The 23,311-nt window shown below is 43.6% G+C and overlaps 1 protein-coding gene across 2 annotated transcripts in view; it reads left to right on the top strand.

Annotated features, from left to right (window-relative positions):
* The first annotated feature begins 5,611 nt into the window (after positions 1 to 5,611).
* The window catches only part of MORC4 (MORC family CW-type zinc finger 4), a 61,116-nt gene continuing 43,416 nt past the window's right edge, over positions 5,612 to 23,311 (top strand). For both annotated transcript variants that reach the window (XM_049644749.1, XM_049644748.1), the window contains exons 1-3: positions 5,612 to 5,973; positions 6,067 to 6,139; positions 12,534 to 12,666. In XM_049644749.1, the coding sequence (XP_049500706.1) occupies positions 5,872 to 5,973; positions 6,067 to 6,139; positions 12,534 to 12,666 (308 nt within the window). In that variant the 5' untranslated portion in view covers positions 5,612 to 5,871. The remainder of the gene's footprint in view (positions 5,974 to 6,066; positions 6,140 to 12,533; positions 12,667 to 23,311) is intronic.

The raw sequence follows: 23,311 nt of genomic DNA, 5'->3' as shown, positions 1-23,311 counted from the left end.
CATAAAGGACACATCCTTTACAGAAAGAGCTGAGAAAAGGAGGGGAGAGTGTTTTCTGGAAAAACATGATAGAAACAAAATGCTCCCCATGGAGTAATGAGAAAGGAGACAGAGGGAACGGGTTGGGGCTAGATCGTGGAGGGCCTTGACGTCACCTAAGGAATTTGTACTTTGCCATAGTGGATGAGGAATCCCTGCAAACATTTAAGAAGGGTTGGGACGTTAAACAGGGTGTGGCTTAAGAGATTGGGAGGTGGTGCTAAGAGCAGAGGGGTGAGCTGGTGGAATCAGAGAGCCCTGGAGCTGGAAGGGATCCTAGAACTCATCCTCAGCACACATCTGACAGATGAGAAAAGTGGGGCCCCGGAGAGGGGAAATGACTCCCTGACTGGCTGATGGGAAGCCGTGGGAGCACTTCCCAGCTCCGCCCCGACCCTTTAGTGTCAAAGTCTCATTTCCCCAGCTGTAGGGAGTGTCGGTGGTCATCAGTGCACAGCTGAAGGCCTCGCCAGCAGTGGCCCTTGTCTGAGAAGACCCGCCATGCCCAAAGTCATATACCCATCCCAGGTCACTGGTCAGTGCAGGAGCATGAAGCACCAGCCTGTTTACCACAGTTTAGGACATGTCTGAGGGGCCACGCTGGCTCCAGAGCTCTCTGTGGGATCAGCTGAGGCCTTTGGTGTGGCCACATTGCAGTTCAGCCTCCTCCTCTGTCAGTCCTGTTTTCTTCATTCCCTGTAGGTGTTGATCCTGAGAATGCTCCCCAAGAAACCTCCTGCCCGCAAAGCTCTGTGTCACACTGTTTCCCTAGGTGACACTTCCCCAAGGTCACAGGCCAATTCAGTAGAGTCAGGACAGGAGCCCGTGCCTTCTGACTCTCGACCCTTCACTCCATCTTGCTGACCTCCCATACTGATTCCTCTTAGGCTCCTTCTCTGCACATCCATCTGGGAAGTTGGGACAAGTGACCTTAGAGACTGAGTCAAAAGATGTTAGGAGAAACGCCTCCTTCCCCAGGAGCACCCTGCATGGTAACAAGTACATGTGTGTGTCATACAAATGGAGCTACTTGTTCCAGGCGAATCAGCCAGGAGCAAATGCAAGATGCCTCTCTGTTCTCCCAGGGCTCCTTCCCTTGCCTGGAACAACGGCTGGGAGAACCCGGCCTGGACTAGGCACAAATAAAAGAGATCAAAAAGATGGCTCAGGGCTTTAGACCCAAGGCCCTGGATCAGGGTGAGGCTGGCCTTGACGTCTAAAGCTCTGCCCCAAGACGGAGACAGGCAGGCTGGGGATTTTCAGAGGGCCCCACCACACCCCGCTCAAGCACTTCCCTGATCTTTGTTTTGAAGCAAGACCCAGGGTTTCACAACTGCCACCCATACTCTGCCCACTGACAGGATCTGGTCACTGGAATCTTCCCTTGCAAGATACCAGCTGCTGCTGCAGGCCTGTTTGGTGGTGAAGTATGTGGAACCTTGTGTTATAGCCTTTTTACTGCTCCGTGGAGCCACGGTGATGGGATTTGTATGGATTCATTTGCTGCTTTTGTTTATTGCTGTGCAATGGCAGCAAGGCCCGGAGGAGGCCAAACCCTAAACTTCCAGCAGCTCCCTTGGCCCCTCAGGATCGTCCCTGTATCTTGGGGAGCTGGAGAGGGGCTGAGAGGCAGTCTCTGACCCCAGATGCCAATCAGGAGGCCAAAACCTTGGGAGGAGTAAAGCTTTTGTTTAAACACCAAATCCCCCAAGTAGTAAGCACACCAATACTTAGTGCAGCATCCCCAGTGCCCAAAGCAAATGAGAGACATAGACCACATACCTTAGAAGAAAGCAGTAAACGGACATTGTTGGAAGTTCCAAATCTTGAGTCAAATAAAAGTGAGGGCCAAACAGGGCTTTTAAAATACCATATGTTGCTGCAAGGAAGAAATGGCAGTGGATCACTCTGCAAGGAAAATTAGGAATGCTCCTTCCAGATATAAGGGTTCTGATTAGAATGGACATTTATTGTCTCTGTGCATGTATTCTTCCCCCAGAGATGCTATATTCTATTTCCATAACTGCACTTCAGGCTCTCTGGCTCCTCCTCCAACCTTGTCACTCATTTTGGTAATTGTACCCACCTGACTTCTGATAGTCAGTAACTACTGAGTTCTATTGGTCTTAGGGCTACTATTTCCCCCATATTTCTCAAACACTTGATATTTCATACCAGATCCTATGTTACCTTCTACCAGTATACCATCCCGGTTCACCACCTAGTGAAGATCTTAACAATAATAGGACTGCCACCTTGTGGCAGGGGGCTATCTCTAATGTTGTCCTAATTTCCAACTGGGCAGTGAATGACCTAGCTCCCCAATCCCATCTAAGTGCCAATTTCTTGGATAAGTCTTAGTTTCAAGGATCATCATTTGAGTTCCCCAGGAAGCAAACTCCAAGATAGAACATAGCATGCAGAATGCTTACTAAGAGGTGTCTTTTGGATTAGTGTCAATGGAAGGAAGCTGGCAATGGCAGAGGGGAGATAGACCTGCACTACAGGCCCAACAACAGCCTCAGCCAACTCCACAGAGAGATCTGGAGTTAGAATGATCCTTCAGAATTGTCCCGAGTTGGGCTGAGATGGTCAAGCCTTTATACCTCTTCTTTGGTGAGATACTGTAGACTGCCTCAGAAAACTTTGTGATCCTAAGGGAAGCCATTCTCTGTATCTGGGGCAATCCCTGAAGGGGGTAAGAGCTGAAGTCAGCTTGCCTACAGTGCTCTGAACAGCTGGGCCCAAAAGTCCTTTATTGAAATGGGAGGGGCACCTGGGTAGCTCAGTCGGTTAAGCATCCAACTTCAGCTCAGGTCATGATCTCACAACTTGTGAGCTGGAGCCCCACATCTGGCTCTGTGCTGATAGCTCAGAGCCTGAAGCCTGCTTCAGATTCTGTGTCTCCTTCTCTCTCTGCCCCTCCCCCGCTCATGCTGTCTCTGCCTCTAAAAAATAAATAGACTTTAAAAAAATTAAAACAAAAAATAAATGGAAGATGGGCTGGCGTATCACAGTAGCCACCACAGGCATCATCTCTTGACCCTAAAAATTATCAATTAAAAGTAAAGAATTGAGTACTTATCCTGTCCTTCCTATACGAATTGTATTTCAGAGTAACCAAAGAGCCATGGTTGATGAAGGTAAGCTCTATACAGAAGGATCCAGTTAATACATTACAAGAAATTCTGGGATTAGACAATCATTGTTTTGCAACCCCAATACAATTTTGTTTTAGATGATGAACATGGATGGATGAAACCATAAAGGAAAAGGCTGATGGGGAACTGTATGGTGGAACATTCAAGCTGCCTCCACCTGAACCCACTGATCAAACTGAATACCACTAAGTCTTAGATAGTATGTACCTCCTGATGTGATGTAACAGGAAGTATACAGCACCATCTACAAGCATTCCTTTTTTCAGAAAAATCTTTGTCCTGGAATCTAATGAAGGTTTTAGAACCAAGCCTTTAGAACCAACTCATGATTTATAGCTAAGTTCCACTTATTCTAACAAGAGGATCAGGCTAAGTGACAACATGAGGGAGCAAACAGACACCTGAGAAGAATGTATGGCATTCAACAGTAAAAGTGACTTCGTTTTTTTCAGCAAGTCAATAGCGTGAAGTAGAAGAGGGGAGACTGTTTAAAGTAGGTTTAAGACAAATCCCGTGTGCAATGTGTACATCTTGTTTGGATCTAGATTTAAACAAACCAAATGTAAAAAGGCATATTTTTGAGATAATTGAGGAAATCAGGATATGGACTGGCACTAGAGGACATCAGAGAATTGTTAATGAATTTTGTTTAGTGTGAAAGTGGCATCACAGTTTGTTTTTTTAGAAAAGTGTCCATATTTTTAGAGGACACTGAAGTATATAGGGTAAAATGATGTCAAATTTGCTCTAAAATGGTTACAGAAATGAAAAAAAAGAACGTATAAAGCAAGTATGGCAAAGTCTTGATAATTTTTGAATCTGGATAATAAGTATATGGGGATTTGTTATATCATTCTCTGTACTTTTGTGTATTTGAAACACAATTTTTAAGATACCAAAAAAAAAAAAAAGGATGAATGCAAAGAACCCAGTGGGAGGAAAATGATGCTCAATGGATAGAAACAGGCATTTATATAAAAGAAGATTCAAATGTACAATAAATATTTGAGAAGAGATTCAGCATCACCCGTAGTTGGGGAAATGCAAATTAAAACAATAAAGAGATGCTATTTTTTATTCAAAAGATTGGAAGGAGTTAAAAAAGCAGGATCTGATATGTAGTGCTATGAGCACAGCAAAATAGCTGACTTGCTAGGAGGGCAAATTGCCTCTACCTAAGAGTATTTATTAAAGTTAACCACGCACATGCTATTAGACAGCAATATCTTATAGAAATTACAGTACCAGAAATTAATGATCTATACATGAGGATGTCTGAGGCAGCATTTTTTGTGTAGTCAAAAAAAAATTGAAAACAACCAGAGTTTTCATAGAGGAATGGTCAAATAAATTATAGTTCATCCATACCAGGGAATGTTATAGTTTTTTTTTTAATTAAAAATATCTTGGGGTGCCTGGGTGGCTCAGGCAGTTAAGCATCCAACTTCATTTCAGGTCATGATCTCACAGTTTGTGGGTTCGAGATCTACAAGGGCTCTGTGCTGACAGCTCAGAGCCTGGAGCCTGCTTTGGATTCTGTGTCACACACCCTCTCCCGTTCATGCTCTGTCTCTCAAAAATAAATATTAAAATTTTTTTCTATTATCAAATAGTGTATGTGTGGTAGCACAAAAATTAGAAAATACAAATAAGAAAAATAAGAAACAAATTTAGAGTTCCAGACCTGGAGATATCGTGGAATACATCATTTCAAGTGTTATTCACTGTGTGTGTATATGCATGCATATGTATTATGTATGTATGAATATATATATATGCATATACATCCTTGTTTTTCCAATAAAAAGATATCACATTACACAATATGTTGTAACTTCTTGTTTCTTTAATTCCTTCATGAATATTTTGCACATCTATAAATATTCATCTACAAACATGGCCTTTAAGGTCTGCATAGTATTCCATTTCATGGGCACCCCATAAATTAACCAATACCGTATTTTGGAGCATTTAAGTGCATCCCATTTTTTTTTTCTTTTATAAACAGCCGCCCCCCCCCCCCACACACACACTTGAAAAGCTTTGAAGATGATTTGCCAATTGCGTTCCAGAAATTTCTGGGTGCTTCTGGAGGCACTGGAGCCAGAGGAGTCAGAATGCTTTCCCACCACGCGAGCCTGCTATCTTCCCAGATAGCAAAACTGCAGTCTTTAGAACTTGAAAGACTTGTCTTATCCTGCCCGTTAGTCATGCAGCCTAACTGGGACTCTGTTCCAGAAATCCCTACATCCTCTCCCTTCCCTTGCCTCATTCCCGCCCCTCCCCGCGCACCCCTCCACCCCCGCGCTTTCCCGCTCGGCGGCCTGGCCTATGGCAAACGCCAAGAATTAATTAGGGGCGGGGATCAAGGAGAGGCTGTCAGGAGGTCGCCATATTTCTGTACGGCCCTGAGGCCGCCCCGGCGGGCAGTCTGTGGGTCGGGAGAGGTGCTGACAGGGCGGGGCCGCCGCTCTGCTCCGCCGGCCTCACCCCTCCCGCCCGGGACAGGTGGCTGGAGCGCGCCCCGCCCCCGCCAGCTGCGGGTGGGAGCGAGGGAGGGCCAACCCCAGACGGCCGCCGCCAGTTGCGAGGGAGAGTGAGTGAGGGCCAGTCCGGGACTGCCGGGCGAGGAGTCCGGCGGCAGCAAGCGAGTATCGTGGCGGCCAAAAAAATGCTCCTGTACCGAGGGGCCCCCGCGGGCCCTGGCGCGCCGGGCAGCGCGCTTGCCCGGCCGGGCGGCGGCCCGCAGGCCTTTGGGATCCGCCTGAGCACGGTAGGTCGGGGGCCCGAGGGGCTGCGGGGGGCGCGCGGGGAGGGCCCGGCGGGCCGAGGCCTCACGCGGGACGGGACCTTCTCTCGCCCCCAGATGAGCCCCCGCTACCTACAGAGCAACTCCAGCAGCCACACGCGACCCTTCAGTGCCATCGCGGAGCTGCTAGGTGAGTGGCGAGGGCGGGCCTGGCCGCGATAGCCCGAAGCAGCGGTGCCAACGTGGTGCCGCGGTCGCGAGAGGAATGCGCGGAGCCGCGCGGGGCGGGCCGGGGCTGGCGTGGGGGCGTCGGGACCGGCCCCGACCCCGCAGGCCGAGGGGGACGGCTATCTCGCCAGGCGTGGGGGTAGGGGGCGAGGTCCAGCGAATAAAGCTCAGGAAACAAGGTGTGCCGGAAGAGTTAGGACTCCCTTGTGCGTTTTCTTTCTGGTTCGTGATGTTCCGGGCACTTTAGGATAGCTTAGTTAATAATCAAAACGTGATGCATAAAAATACAGGGCCCTGAGGCAGCTGGGCTCCGCAGGCACTGGCGACAGACGGAGGGCGTCAAGTTAGCAGAGGGGCATTGCGGAGGACCCGATAGGGTCCTGAGGAAAGGTCTGGAAGACGGAGTTCTTCAACTTTTGGGACCAGGGAATCTGGGAATGATGGGACATCCCTTAAGAGATGACACGAGTGCATTTGGCTCCCTGCGACTGCGGAGGGCTGGGTCCGTGGTCCACGAGCGCCCTCACACCGCTGGAATGAATACTGAGCACTTAACCTCTCGCTCCACCGATGTTTGCTTTTAAAGCGTTTTCAGTTGATCCCTTGAAGCCAAGTACATCAGCTTTTGCAGTAGTGTGCTAAATACTGTGTGGAAAGCAAAGAAGAAAGGCATTCCCAGACCAAATGCAGCACACAGAGCACATTGTAAATATTTCAGAAATTGAAAGAAGGGAGAGACGTTTATGGGACAAGGTAGCACGGTACAAAATCTTGAAAGTGGTTTCAAAGCTTGCTAGATGAACCCCAGCCCCTACTTAAAGCAATTGCTATGACCATGCAGTGTGAATTGTCTTGAGCCAAGAAGTCAGCGGGCAGCAGGAGGGTCAGGAGAGTTATTTGGAAAGGTGACAGAGAACTGTGAGGATTAGTTTGGCCATAACAAGAATGCTTACATTATGTATGACTGTTCTTTTGAAGGTACAGGGGGAAAAAAGTGACATTGACACATTCTGAATCCTAGAGAACAGGTATCTTTAAGGTTTTGTACCATGCTTTGAGCGAAGGTCTGTACAGTGGAATGAGATCTCTGTGCATGTAACGTACAAAAAAAAGAGGGAAAAGGAGCAATTTATTTAGGGGAAAATGGGAGACAGAGATGTATTATTCTCTCACAGTGGAACTGTGCAAAACCATACATGCCTATGCTGTACTGTGTCCCGAACTTTACAGGTGACTTAAGGAGTGGGTTCTGTTTGTAATTTTGAATATGCCATATTATTTTTCTCCTAAACATTCAATTAACCTGAGCCTGGCCTAAGATGTCTCCTATGAGTGCAAATGTGTATGTGCATTCTGTACACAGACACATGCCTGCACACATGCATATAGAAACCCAGATTTTATTTTATTTATTTTAATTTTTTTAAATTTATTTTTGAGAGAGAGAGAGAGAGAAACTGCGAGTGGGGGAAGGGCATAGAGCAAGGGAGACACAGAATCTGAAGCAGGCTCCAGGCTCTGAGCTGTTGGCACAGAGCCCCATGCAGAGCTCGAACTCACAGACCGTGAGATCATGACCTGAGCTGAAGTCGGATGCTCAACCAACTTAGCCACCCAGGTGCCCTGAAAACCCAGATTTTAAACACCAAATCACAACTCTTTGTGGTAATATTACTAATAGGAAAAAGAGGAGAGCAAAATGTTAACTGGTAGCCCAAAGCTTTCATTTTAGGTGTTCCTTCAATAGGGTTTTCTTCTCCACTTATGTATTAATTTTCTAGTGAATCATTCATCCGGTGAATATTTATTGAGCACACACTGTGGGCAAGGCCACTGTGGTAGGCACAAAAATGAGCACAGCACAGACTCCCTTTTCTAGTAGGGGGAGATAAAACATGTCCAGGAGGTTTATGCTTTGTATAACAGCAAAACAGAAAGGGGTGCATCAGCAAAGATCCACATCTCGAATGCTGTGGGAGTTCAGAGGAAGGAGGGATGGCTTCCAGCTCACCAGGAAGAGGAGGGTTAGGAAAGGCTTTGTAGAGGAGGTGACATTTGAGCTGAGATTTGAAGGATTGGGACATGTGCATATGGATGTGGGGAGGGGAGGGCATTCCAGGCAAAAGGAACAACTGTGTGAACAAAGGCATGAAGAATATTGAGTAGTTGAGTTTAATTAGAGCAGGGAGTTTACAAGTAGTCAAAACTGTCTGTCGTTAGAGAGCTGATAAAGAGCCTTCACAAATACATTTGTAACTTTACTCTCTGAAGTCAACGGCCTTATTACAATTAATATTAGTACTGTCATTACCATCCTTATTATCCTCATCCTGCAGATAAAGATACAGAGGCTCAGAATTTAATGGACTTTTCCAAGGTTGTAGGTCTAGTAAGTGGCAGATCCAGGACTCAAGCCCAGGTCTTTTTGCTCCAAGTACCAAGTAGATAATAAGGTTAGAAAAGGCAGACTAGGACCAGGATGTGACTGGGAGGCTCAGGTATTGGGCCTTTTAGTCTGAAGTTTTCTGAGCAGGGGGAAGTCATGAGCAGAGCTGTGCTGCAAGAAAGTTAATCTTACAACCAGGTGAAAGATGGATTGGAGAAGAGAGTCATGGCCTTGAGAGACTAGCTAGGAGGTTAATGTGATAATCCAGATGAGAGGGAATACACTCTGTAAACTAAGAAACTGACAGTGGGACCATAAATAGGAAGATGGGGGAGAGCTTAGAGATGCATGGGGTAAAAGAGTGAGAGACAAACCAGGATTTTTGAATTTCACACTTGAGGTCTTTTGGATGCTGGCGTTATATATGTGTATGTGTGTGTGTGTGTGTGTGTGTGTGTGTGTGTGTGTATATATATATATATATATATATATATATATATATATATATAAACCTTGGTTTGTGAGCATAATTCATTCCCGGAACATGCTCATAATCCAAAGCACTCGTATATCAAAGTGAATTTCAAGAACCATTGGTTTGGTTGTGATCATGTGACGATTGGCTGCACGTACTACTCGTATTGCAAGACATCGCTCATTTATCAAGTTAAAATTGATTAGAAATGTTTGCTTGTCTTGTGAACTCTTGCAGAACAAGTTACTTGCAATCCAGGGTTTTACTGTATATGGAACAGAGGAAGAATAGGCTTGTGTTGGTAGGTAATGACCTTAATTTTAGACAAGAATGCTTTTAGATACATGCAGGATGTCTGTAGGGCAGCAGCTTGGCCCTGGCGACTTTGCAAGAATCCACATAGGTTGTCCTCCTGGAACAGGAGAGGATGGGAGGCTTGTGAAGTGCAGCCCTAAAGTCCCCTCCCACTTTCCATTTTATCTGTCCCAGAGAGATTATCATGGGACAGTTTCCCGTTGCCTCCCAGGCTCTGATGAGGTACGAGGCTTCATTTAGATAGAATGCTTTCTTTTAGAAGACCAGGGGTTGCGTGGACCAGGTTAAGGGATAAGATAGATTTCCCTGGGATCTGGTTTCTCATGCTCTTGCCTCAGTGGGGGCAAGGAGAGGTAGAGATAGGGTTTCCCTCCCACTCAGGGTAGCATGGGGCCAGGTGAGGAGAGACAAGACTCCTTGGGATCTGGTAGCACGCAAGCTTGTATGGGCCATGTTGGGGGTTAAGACATCCCAGGGTCTGGTACTGCCTCTCTTGCCTGAGTGGTGGGCAGGGGGAGGGGAGCAGGGGTTCTCTCACTGTCCTACCTGTGCGTTGGCCGGGTGGGCTGGGATAGCCTGTGCAACGTGTTGATAAATTTTTGGAAGGTGAGACAGCAAGAGGTTGGATTGAAACCAGCCACCAGATTGGTGCCATATTCTTATAAAGTCATTTGCTGAGGCTCACTATTATAATGTCATTTGTTGAGACCAAGGGAAAGGCCACTTCAAACTGAAAATAAGGGTAAGCTGTGCTAACTGCTGCCTGCTGTTGTCTTGTTCCCTGCTGCTGGAGCTGACCCTGGCCTCCTGTGTGCCCCTTCCTCCCCGGACTCCAGCAGCCTCTAGCCAAGGAGATAAGATATCTAGCTGCTCCTGGAAGCTACCTTGTAACCCCTGGAGTGCCTGTGTTAAAACTCTTTGGTATGTCCCTGTAAAAAAAAAAAAAGGCATCTAATAAAGTTTGGGCAAAATGCGCAGGAAACAGCAAAGAAGTCAAAGTGATTTTGTGAGAAGCCCGTGTTGATTCATTGAATGTGCTGTTATATAAACTTGGAATTGATACGTGTGACCAGTTTGAACTGTGAATGTTCATAAAGTGTTAGGAAAACTTCCTCCTGTGTTCAAAGTTTGCAAAATAGAAATGATGCCCAGTTGGTTGACAAGGTAAAGGTATCCATCTCAGTGATCCTGGCTTCCTGCCAGCAAGAGTAACTGATAAGTCCCAGAACAATTCAGGGCCTGCTTGCCAAGTAGTTTCTTGAAACAATGTGAGCAGCTTCACAATGCTGAATCCTTTTGTCATTTAAAGAAAAAACTGTTGCCTCTTACACAAAGACTGTATTTATGATAAAGCCTCTATTGCACATCAAACTTCCAATTCTGCCAAAAGTTGGCCCGCTTGATTTACCACATGACACAAGGCTTTGGCCCTACCTAGTCCTTAAAGATTGACTATCAGACCTCATAACTCCCTTCTGGGGCTATTGGTGATGGCTTACAGCTGTTAAGACTTTTGCTGGTTACAGTTAATGACTTCTATCAATGGCACAGGCAGCGCCATTATGACCCTTGAAATTAATCTGTGTCTTGTTTTATTTGATGGCCATGACACACATCTAAGTGTTTGTAGCTTAAACTGTTAATTATATTATAAAAATTGATATTTTGAATATGAGTAATACTTCTCTTGCTTAGATGTTCCCAGTGGAGAAATGCCATGATTTGAACGGTGGTAGTGGGACAGGTATACAGCCAGGACCCCACCTGGCTCTCTCAGCCTAGCCATGTGGTATCAGTAAGGATGCCAGGGAGAGGGAAGGGGGCTGGAAGGGTTAGTCTCTGTCTTGATTAAAGAGCTAGTAGGGACAGGAGTGCTTAGGGAGCCCATCCAACAGATTGTACACACTGCCCTCCCTCTCGGACCAGTGAGCCCTAATGAGACTAGTTTTACAGTACATGTGTCAGTGACCACCAGTTATGTGAACTGGTGCCTGTGGCAGAAAGAAGTGGTTTCTATGGGCACCTGGGTGGCTCAGTCATTTAAGTATCTGACTCTTGATTTTGGCTCAGGTCATCATCTCAGGGTTCGTGAGTTCAAGCCCTGTATCAGGCTCTGCACTGGCAGCGTGGATCCTGCTTGGAATTCTCTCTCTCTCTCTCTCTCTCTCTCTCTCTCTCTCTCTCCCTCCCTCCCTCCCTCCCTCTCTCTCTCCCTCTCCCTCTCTCCCTCTCCCTCTCTCTCTCCCTCTCTCTCTCTCCTCCCCCCTCTCTTCCTCTCCCCCTGCGCTTGTGTGCTCTCTCTAACTAAATAAACATTACAAAATTTGAAAATAGAAAGAAGTGGCCTCTAGACATTGATACCCCCTGCGGTTTTAGACATGGTACATATGTTAGAATATAGCTATATCTGCTGTCTCCTGAGTCTTAAATGATTAGCCCATTATGAAGACCTAACTGGGGAGGAATCGCAAAACTTTCCATATAATTTTTTTTCTGCTTAACTTCTGTGTTCTCTATTTGATGAGGGTTGGTCAGCTTCACCTTTAAGACTATTACAGAGTGCTAAAGCAGAATCACTCTTCTCTAAGCATGCTTGTTACCCTCACTGGAATCTAGTCCAGCAATTAAATGTTTCGATTTGAACTTCTCTTTCAGTGCTCCTTAGGTGGTAAACAGGGATGGTGTTAATATCTGTGTTCTTTAACAGAGGACGTGATGTCAAAAAGTAGAAAATAAAACATTCACAAATGCACTGTACTGTGTAGAGCGTGCATCTATTTGTATACATTGCACACTCAGCTGTTCTCCATAGCCACCCTTTACGTGTTCATGAGCAGTAAAGTGGCTAAAAGAAAGAAGTAGTAATATGAAATGGAGCAAAATGCTTTGTGTATAGGAGTTGTTTTTCCCACAGACCCAGAAATGTGAAAGGAGAAAGGCAGATTGTAGCTCAATCATTATATGAAATCTAGAAATCAGCTTCATAACCCCATCTGCAGCCACGTCTCTCATTCCCTGTAACTTAGTAAGCACACTATCATTAAAGCTCCCTGCCCACCTTTGGGGACATCCACATGAGGGGAATAAAGGATAGTTTCTTTGTCTTGGGGCACTGAAGTAGAGATTTTGATGAAGTACTAGAAAAAGGGATCTAATATCACAGATTTCTACCTTTTGCAGATAATGCTGTAGATCCAGATGTATGTGCCAGGACGGTCTTTATAGATGTCGAGGAGGTCAAGAACAAATCTTGTTTGACCTTTACTGATGATGGATGTGGGATGACACCTCATAAACTACACCGAATGCTCAGGTAAACATGTCCTCATTCTTTTTCTCTTGTCTTGAGTTTATGAACTCTATTTGAGGCTTAATAATTTTTTAAAGTATTTTAGTTTCCCTTTATTCATTCAACAAATATTTATTGAGCATATGTTATGTGCCAGGGCACTGGTGATGAAGTAGACACTATTCTTGCCGTCACAGAACTTACGGTTTATGGAGAATAGTAGAGATTAACAAGGTCAAGGAGCAGGGGGTAAAGGAGGAGAGTTCAGGCAGAGAACAGCAAATAATAAAGACCTAAAAGGCCTTCACTGGTCTGAGACCTCCTCCAACTTATTTTAACCTGAACTCACTCTTAGATCAGAAGTATTAGAGTTGGGATGATTTACAGATTCGAACCATGAACGTGCCTGGGTATAATCAAGCCCCATGAAAGATAACTAGAAGGCGTTGGTACACATAACCTTCAGGAGGTTTTGTAGTAGAATTGCAAAATTAGGGAATTTCCTTTTCTGACTGCTAAAGCTGGTGATAGAGATTTCTGTTGCCACTCTCCATTCATTTAATTACCTTAAAAGGTTTATAGCTGAGAATGAGTTTGTACTTCACATTTCACTTAGTGAAAGATGAGTGTTTCCTCAACTCCTTCCTTCTCTCTTCATTTTTAGCAGATGAGGTTAATTACTCTCCATGTGGCTTCCTGAACTAGTGTGTGAAACATAAGTAACAATGGAAGAGGGGTTCTGTGGAGGAGGGAAAGGGTTCTGAACTATAAAAATGGAAAACGTTCATTTTGTTGTAGTTCTCTTTAAAGGTATTCTAATTGTGTAACTCTATTTATAGGAAATCCCTTTGATCCATCGAAAAAAAATGAAATTTGGGCACTAACCAGTTAATATGTTATGTTTTACCATTCAGCAGTCTGTGTACCTTGTGTCTCAGACCCTTATAATTAGAAGAATATTCAAGGAAAGCTAGAAGTGAGATAAAGATGTGGCCAGTATGTTGGTGAAGGTGTGGAGTTGGCCCACTCTTTTAATTTTTAGCATTACTTTTATCTCCTAAAGTTAATATTTTATATTAAGAAAAATACAGTGTTAGATGGGATGGAACCAAAACATTTCTAATTATGTATGTATTTGCTTTTTTTCTAAAATCACATATTTTCTTTTTTTAAGCTTATTTATTTATTTTGAGAGAGACAGAAACAGTGTGAGCGGGGGAGGGGCAGAGAGAGAGGAAAAGAAAGAGAATCCCAAGCAGGCTCTGCACTGCCAGCTGTGCAGCCTGATGCAGGGCTCAAACCCATGAACCATGAGATCATGACCTGAGCCAAAACCAATAGTCAAATGTTTAACTGACTAAGCCACCCAGGTGCCCCATAAAATCACATTTTTTCTTTTTTTAAATTATTTAAAATTTTTCATTTTTAAAATTAAAAAAAAAATTTATGTTTATTTTTGAGAGAGAAAGAGAGACAGAACGTGAGTGGGAGAGGGGTAGAGAGAGAGGGAGACAAAGAATCTGAAACAGGTTCCAGGCTCTGTCAGCACAGAGCTCCACCCGGGGCTCAAACTCATAAACTGAGAGGTTGTGACCTGAGCCAAAGTTGGACACTTAACTGACTGAGCCACCCAAGTGCCCCCACATATTTTTTTTAATAACTCCTTCCCACCACACTTTATCCTAGTGACATGGGTGTCGAAGAGTGGACCCAGCAAATCTTAACCACCTTCCATTTTGTCTATGGAGCCACATCTATGAAAGTTGGTGCTTATAGTTACAAGGCAAGAGAAGGGAAGAGGATGGTTTCAAAGCAATTGCAACAATTTTTGTTCCAGATTCATTCAACCAATTTTTACTGAGCACCTATGTGAAAGTCACTGGAGATAAAGTGGTGAACCAGACTCTAGACGTGATCCTTGCTCTCAAGGGGCTGACTGACAGTCTAGTGAGAACGCTAGAAAAGAATTGACTAGTGATACAACTAAATAGGTTATCTCACCTAGTGGTAAGTGCTGTGAAGGAAGAATACAGTTTCTATGAGAATATATAATGGAGGGATCTAACCTAGTCTAGGGAATTAAAAAAGGCTATCCTGAAGACATGGCATTTGAGTTGAAATATGAAGGATGAGTATCATCCATTCATGATACTGTTCCCTCCCCAAGGAACAAAACAGCAAAACAGGCAGAAACTTACTTAACGATAGAATTTTTGGCATTATCACACCAAATATGTTTCCCACTAATCTGAACTGGGAAATTGTTCTTCATACTTAAAAAATTAATGTTAGGGGATTTTAATGAGTCCTGGATTAATGCATAGTATATGTACCAGATTTTATTTGTGATTATATCTTAAAACAAACTTGAATGAGCTAGGAGGTCCCATTTATTTACAAGTTCTTGTAGTCTGATCCTAACTCCTAGCCATGGATTCCACTTACCACAATTTGATTATAAATAATTGAACTTTAGAGGTAGCTTTGGAAATTATTCAAGAATGTTCATTTTTCTGGATTTGGTTAGGGACATATTACTTTTGCATAATCATAGAAGTAATTTTACAAAAATGATTAAGCCCACTGAAATTCTATTTGACCTGTATAACATTTTTATTTTTTTATTTTTTTTTCCACAGTTGAATTCTACTAAACCTTTATTTTATTTTATTTTATTTTATTTTCAGTACATGAAATTTATTGTCATTGGTTTCCATACAACACCCAGTGCTCATCCCAAAAGGTGCCCTCCTCAATACCCATCACCCACCCTCCCCTCCCTCCCACCCCCCCAACAACCCTCAGTTTGTTCTCAGTTTTTGTTTTTTTTTTTTAATATTTTTTTTTTAAATATTTTTTTTTAATTTTTTTTTTTTAACGTTTATTTATTTTGGAGACAGAGAGAGACAGAGCATGAACGGGGGAGGGTCAGAGAGAGGGAGACACAGAATCTGAAACAGGCTCCAGGCTCTGAGCTGTCAGCACAGAGCCCGACGCGGGGCTCGAACTCACCGACCGCGAGATCATGACCTGAGCCGAAGCCAGCCGCTTAACCGACTGAGCCACCCAGGCGCCCCTTTAATTTTTTTTTTTAACGTTTATTTATTTTTGAGACAGAGACAGAGCATGAACGGGGGAGGGGCAGAGAGAGAGGGAGACACAGAATCGGAAGCAGGCTCCAGGCTCTGAGCCATCAGTCCAGAGCCCGACGCTGGGCTCGAACTCACAGACCGTGAGATCGTGACCTGAGCTGAAGTCGGAGGCTCAACCAACTGAGCCACCCAGGCGCCCCATGTTCTCAGTTTTTAAGAGTCTCTTATGCTTTGGCTCTCTCCCACTCTAACCTCTTTTTTTTTTTTTCCTTCCCCTCCCCCATGGGTTTCTGTTAAGTTTCTCAGGATCCACCTAAGAGTGAAAACATATGGTATCTGTCTTTCTCTGTATGGCTTATTTCACTTCGCATCACACTCTCCAGTTCCATCCACGTTGCTACAAAGGGCCATATTTCGTTCTTTCTCATTGCCATGTAGTATTCCATTGTGTATATAAACCACAATTTCTTTATCCATTCATCAGTTGATGGACATTTAGGCTCTTTCCACAATTTGGCTATTGTTGAGAGTGCTGCTATAAACATTGGGGTACAAGTGCCCCTATGCATCAGTACTCCTGTATCCCTTGGGTAAATTCCTAGCAGTGCTATTGCTGGGTCATAGGGTAGGTCTATTTTTAATTTTCTGAGGAACCTCCACACTGTTTTCCAGAGTGGCTGCACCAGTTTGCATTACCACCAACAGTGCAAGAGGGTTCCCGTTTCTCCACATCCTCTCCAGCATCTATAGTCTCCTGATTTGTTCATTTTGGCCACTCTGACTGGTGTGAGGTGGTATCTGAGTGTGGTTTTGATTTGTATTTCCCTGATGAGGAGCGACGTTGAGCATCTTTTCATGTGCCTGTTGGCCATCTGGATGTCTTCTTTAGAGAAGTGTCTATTCATGTTTTCTGCCCATTTCTTCACTGGGTTATTTGTTTTTCGGGTGTGGAGTTTGGTGAGCTCTTTATAGATTTTGGATACTAGCCCTTTGTCCGATATGTCATTTGCAAATATCTTTTCCCATTCCATTGGTTGCCTTTTAGTTTTGTTGGTTGTTTCCTTTGCTGTGCAGAAGCTTTTTATCTTCATAAGGTCCCAGTAGTTCATTTTTGCTTTTAATTCCCTTGCCTTTGGGGATGTGTCGAGTAAGAGATTGCTACGGCTGAGGTCAGAGAGGTCTTTTCCTGCTTTCTCCTCTAGGGTTTTGATGGTTTCCTGTCTCACATTCAGGTCCTTTATCCATTTTGAGTTTATTTTTGTGAATGGTGTGAGAAAGTGGTCTAGTTTCAACCTTCTGCATGTTGCTGTCCAGTTCTCCCAGCACCATTTGTTAAAGAGACTGTCTTTTTTCCATTGGATGTTCTTTCCTGCTTTGTCAAAGATGAGTTGGCCATACGTTTGTGGGTCTAGTTCTGGGGTTTCTATTCTATTCCATTGGTCTCTGTGTCTCTTTTTGTGCCAATACCATGCTGTCTTGATGATGACAGCTTTGTAGTAGAGGCTAAAGTCTGGGATTGTGATGCCTCCTGCTTTGGTCTTCTTCAAAATTACTTTGGCTATTCGGGGCCTTTTGTGGTTCCATATGAATTTTAGGATTGCTTGTTCTAGTTTCGAGAAGAATGCTGGTGCAATTTTGATTGGGATTGCATTGAATGTGTAGATAGCTTTGGGTAGTATTGACATTTTGACAATATTTATTCTTCCAATCCATGAGCAGGGAATGTCTTTCCATTTCTTTATATCTTCTTCAATTACCTTCATAAGCTTTCTATAGTTTTCAGCATACAGATCTTTTACATCTTTGGTTAGATTTATTCCTAGGTATTTTATGATTCTTGGTGCAATTGTGAATGGGATCAGTTTCTTTATTTGTGTTTCTGTTGCTTCATTGTTAGTGTATAAGAATGCAACTGATTTCTGTACATTGATTTTGTATCCTGCAACTTTGCTGAATTCATGTATCAGTTCTAGCAGACTTTTGGTGGAGTCTATCGGATTTTCCATGTATAATATCATGTCATCTGTAAAAAGCGAAAGCTTGACTTCATCTTTGCCAATTTGGATGCCTTTGATTTCCTTTTCTTGTCTGATTGCTGATGCTAGAACTTCCAGCACTATGTTAAACAACAGCGGTGAGAGTGGGCATCCCTGTCGTGTTCCTGATCTCAGGGAAAAAGCTCTCAGTTTTTCCCCATTGAGGATGATGTTAGCTGTGGGCTTTTCATAAATGGCTTTTATGATCTTTAAGTATGTTCCTTCTATCCCGACTTTCTCAAGGGTTTTTATTAAGAAAGGGTGCTGGATTTTGTCAAAGGCCTTTTCTGCATCGATTGACAGGATCATATGGTTCTTCTCTTTTCTTTTATTAATGTGATGTATCATGTTGATTGATTTGCGAATGTTGAACCAGCCCTGCATCCCAGGAATGAATCCCAGTTGATCATGGTGAATAATTCTTTTTATGTGCTGTTGAATTCGATTTGCTAGTATCTTATTGAGAATTTTTGCATCCATATTCATCAGGGATATTGGCCTGTAGTTCTCTTTTTTTACTGGGTCTCTGTCTGGTTTAGGAATCAAAGTAATACTGGCTTCATAGAATGAGTCTGGAAGTTTTCCTTCCCTTTCTATTTCTTGGAATAGCTTGAGAAGGATAGGTATTATCTCTGCTTTAAACGTCTGGTAGAACTCCCCTGGGAAGCCATCTGGTCCTGGACTCTTATTTGTTGGGAGATTTTTGATAACCGATTCAATTTCTTCGCTGGTTATGGGTCTGTTCAAGCTTTCTATTTCCTCCTGATTGAGTTTTGGAAGAGTGTGGTTGTTTAGGAATTTGTCCATTTCTTCCAGGTTGTCCAATTTGTTGGCATATAATTTTTCATAGTATTCCCTGATAATTGCTTATATTTCTGAAGGATTGGTTGTAATAATTCCATTTTCATTCATGATTTTATCTATTTGGGTCATCTCCGTTTTCTTTTTGAGAAGCCTGGCTACAGGTTTGTCAATTTTGTGTATTTTTTCAAAAAACCAACTTTTGGTTTTGTTGATCTGCTCTACAGTTTTTTTAGATTCTATATTGGTTATTTCTGCTCTGATCTTTATTATTTCTCTTCTTCTGCTGGGTTTAGGCTGCTTTGCTGTTCTGCTTCTATTTCCTTTAGGTGTGCTGTTAGATTTTGTATTTGGGATTTTTCTTGTTTCTTGAGATAGGCCTGGATTGCAATGTATTTTCCTCTCAGGACTGCCTTCGCTGCGTCCCAAAGCGTTTGGATTGTTGTATTTTCATTTTTGTTTGTTTCCATATATTTTTTAATTTCTTCTCTAATTGCCTGGTTGACCCACTCATTCTTTAGTAGGGTGTTCTTTAACCTCCATGCTTTTGGAGGTTTTCCAGACTTTTTCCTGTGGTTGATTTCAAGCTTCATGGCATTGTAGTATGAAAGTATGCATGGTATAATTTCAATTCTTGTATACTTATGAAGGGCTGTTTTGTGACCCAGTATATGATCTATCTCGGAGAATGTTCCATGTGCACTCGAGAAGAAAGTATATTCTGTTGCTTTGGGATGCAGAGTTCTAAATATATCTGTCAAGTCCATCTGATCCAATGTGTCATTCAGGGCCCTTGTTTCTTTATTAACCGTGTGTCTAGATGATCTATCCATTTCTGTAAGTGGAGTGTTAAAGTCCCCTGCAATTACCACATTCTTATCAATAAGGTTCTTATGTTTGTGAGTAATTGTTTTATATATTTGGGGGCTCCGGTATTCGGCACATAGACATGTATAATTGTTAGCTCTTCCTGATGGATAGACCCTGTAATTATTATATAATGCCCTTCTTCATCTCTTGTTACAGCCTTTAATTTAAAGTCTAGTTTGTCTGATATAAGTATGGCTCCTCCAGCTTTCTTTTGGCTTCCAGGAGCATGATAAATAGTTCTCCATCCCCTCACTCTCAATCTAAAGGTGTCCTCAGATCTCAAATGAGTCTCTTGTAGACAGCAAATAGATGGGTCTTGTTTTTTTATCCATTCTGATACCCTATGTCTTTTGGTTGTCGCATTTAATCCATTTACATTCAGTGTTATTACAGAAAGATACGGGTTTAGAGTCATTGTGATGTCTGTATGTTTTATGCTTGTAGCGATGTCTCTGGTACTTTGTCTCACAGGATCCCCCTTAGGATCTCTTGTAGGGCTGGTTTAGTGGTGACAAATTCCTTCAGTTTTTGTTTGTTTGGGAAGACCTTTATCTCTCCTTCTATTCTAAATGACAGACTTGCTGGATAAAGGATTCTCAGCTGCATATTTTTTCTGTTCAATACATTGAAGATCTCATGCCAATCCTTTCTGGCCTGCCAAGTTTCAAAAGAGAGATCAGTCACGAGTCTTGTAGGTCTCCCTTTATAAGTTAAGGCACGTTTATCCCTTGCTGCTTTCAGAATTTTCTCTTTATCCTTGTATTTTGCCAGTTTGACTATGATATGTTGTGCAGATCGATTCAAGTTACGTCTGAAGGGAGTTCTCTGTGCCTCTTGGATTTCAATGCCTTTTTCCTTCCCCAGTTCAGGGAAGTTCTCAGCTATTATTTCTTCAAGTACCCCTTCAGCACCTTTCCCTCTCTCTTCCTCCTCTGGGATACCAATTATGCGTATATTATTTCTTTTTAGTGTGTCACTTAGTTCTCTAACTTTCCCCTCATACTCCTGGATTTTTTTATCTCTCTTTCTCTCAGCTTCCTCTTTTTCCATAACTTTATCTTCTAGTTCACCTATTCTCTCCTCTGCCTCTTCAATCTGAGCCGTCGTCGTTTCCATTTTGTTTTGCATTTCGTTTAAAGCGTTTCTCAACTCCTCCTGACTGTTCCTTAGTCCGTTGATCTCTGTAGCAAGAGTTTCTCTGCTGTCCTCTATACTGTTTTCAAGCCCAGCAATTAATTTTATGACTATTATTGTAAATTCACTTTCTGTTATATTATTTAAATCCTTTTTGATCAGTTCATTGGCTGTTGTTATTTCCTGGAGATTCTTCTGAGGGGAATTCTTCCGTTGGTCATTTTGGAGAGTCCCTGGAGTGGTGCAGACCTGCAGGGCCCTTCCCCTGTGCTGTGGTGTATAACTGGAGCTGGTGGGTGGAGTCGCAGTCAGACCTGACGTCTGCCCCTGGCCCACCACTGGGGCCACAGTCAGACTGGTGTGTGCCTTCTCTTCCCCTCTCCTAGGGGCGGGATTCACTGTGGGGTGGCGTGGCTGTCTGGGCTACTTGCACACTGCCAGGCTTGTGGAGCTGGGGATGTGGCGCATTAGCTGGGGTGGGTAGGCAAGGTGCATGGGGGCAGGAGTGGCAGGCTTAGCTCGCTTCTCCTTAGGTGATCCACTTCAGGAGGGGCCCTGTGGCAGCGGGAGGGAGTCAGACCCGCTGCCAGAGGGTTGGCTCCGCAGAAGCACAGCGTTGGGTGTTTGCGCGGAGCAAGCAAGTTCCCTGGCAGGAACTGGTTCCCTTTGGGATTTTGGCTGGGGGATGGGCGAGGGAGATGGTGCTGGCGAGCACCTTTGTTCCCCGCCAAACTGAGCTCTGTCGTCCCGGGGCTCAGCAATTCTCCCTCCCTTTGTCCTCCAGCCTTCCCACTTTCTGAGCAGAGCTGTTAACTTATGACCTCCCAGATGCTAAATCCCGCTTGCTGTCGGAACACACTCCGTCCGGCCCCTCCGCTTTTGTGAGCCAGACTCGGGGTCTCTGCTTGGCCGGCGGGCCGCCCCTCCGCCCCGGCTCCCTCCCGCCAGTCCGTGGAGCGTGCACCGCCTCTCCACCCTTCCTACCCTCTTCCATGGGCCTCTTGTCTGTGCTTGGCTCTGGAGACTACGTTCTGCTAGTCTTCTGGTGGTTTTCTTGGTTAGTTAGGCAGGTGTAGGTGGAATGTAAGTGATCAGCAGGATGCGCGGTGAGCCCAGCGTCCTCCTAAGCTGCCATCTTTGGTCTCTGTATGACATTTTTAATAATCCTATTCACGTTTTTCAATTCTTCATGTCACCCTTCCTGTTTCCAGTCTAGTAAAATAGTTCTGTAACTGCAGCAACAGTTTCTCCCATAAATACAGAATCCCAGTGAAAATCAAATTAAGAAGGAACAGCCTATCATTAAATTCCTTTAAAGTCCACAGTGAATTCTCTTTAGCTTCTGGGGATAGTGTGAACCAGCTAGTCTGTATGTTCAGCTACCTTTTTCAGCAAGGTAGAAAACCTCTTTCAAAGGTCAAGGATTAAAAACAACCACAGATCCATGGATTAAAGGTATTTGCTACCTCTGCTCAGAAGTGCATTTCCTAGCAGGTCTGTTCTAAAACAACAGCCAAAGAATAATAATGAGCTTATTAGCAGCCTTCCATTCTTTTCTCTTACCTATTCTACATCACCAGTATGTCTAGGAAACAGCAGTGCCTGCCTTTGTATGTCCACGGATTTGCTGAGGTTTGTTTCATTGGTCAGAGTCTCAATTGGAATTTCTCTCTTCAGATTGTAGAGTCTTGACATTTTAAGGAACTCGGGAGCAAGCTGCTGTCTTCCTGGATTCCACTCAAAAAGCTGGTATCCAAGCCCCCTTGGTGTGTAAACACTGCTGTCTCTCACACGAAAGGGTAGAACAGGACTTACTTAAGGAAGCCACCTAAGCCAAGAGATACCTGGAAAATCAGTGTGCTACACCAAACGATATAAAATTCAGCCCTACAGTTCTTTTCTTCATTGTGAGGGCTTTTCTACTCGGTAGTTATTTGATTGGTATCTGGCAGTCATTCTGCAATTTTCAGTTAAATCGAATACCTAACATGGGAATATAAATAGAATAATGGAACACATAGGATGGGTTAAGTGGAACAAAACAGCAACGGCAACAACAAAATCCTGAGTTTCTCATTTTTCTTATCCTTTTCCGTGTCTGGTTCTAGCCTTGGGCTATTACTTATCTTCTCACCTTAGGTAGTCATTTGGTCTCTCCAAACTAAGTAACATGAGGAGGATTTATACTTTACAAAGGGAAAATGAGATGATAGATGGCAAAAGACACAGGAATGGCTGGGAAATTAAGGGGATTAATATAGTCTCTGTTTTCACCACTTTCTCTTAACCACCAATTTGAAGCTTTTGTGGCATTAGATATTTAAGTCCAGATAGAGGTTAAGTCCATTAGAGGTTTAAGTCCAGATAACCATATAGATTCACTCCATGTGGTAGGTAAGATTACTGTTTATGCAGAGCCCTGAGTTTTAGGTACGACATTTGATCTGAAGTTGAGGTAGAGGATAGCACGGGACGGTTCTCAGAAAGACTTCTAGAGTTAAAGTTAAGGTTTGAACCCTACTTTATAACTTAAAATACATTGCACAGACAATGTGTAATTTAATCCTCCTGATGATGCCATCTTTTCTAGGCCATTCTTAGCCAAGAGGATTAGGAATGCCTGAATTTTACCAGCTTCTATACGTTTTATTTCCTGGCACACTAAGGCCCATGACTACAGAAACTCAATGATCTTTTGGTGTCTTCAAAGGAACTGCTGCCCTAGAAGTTACCTTT

This window comes from Panthera uncia, chromosome X, assembly GCF_023721935.1.
Source record: "Panthera uncia isolate 11264 chromosome X, Puncia_PCG_1.0, whole genome shotgun sequence".
NCBI lineage: Eukaryota > Metazoa > Chordata > Mammalia > Carnivora > Felidae > Panthera > Panthera uncia.
Note: the sequence above shows the minus strand (reverse complement) of the source record. Positions and strands in the feature narration are given on the sequence as shown.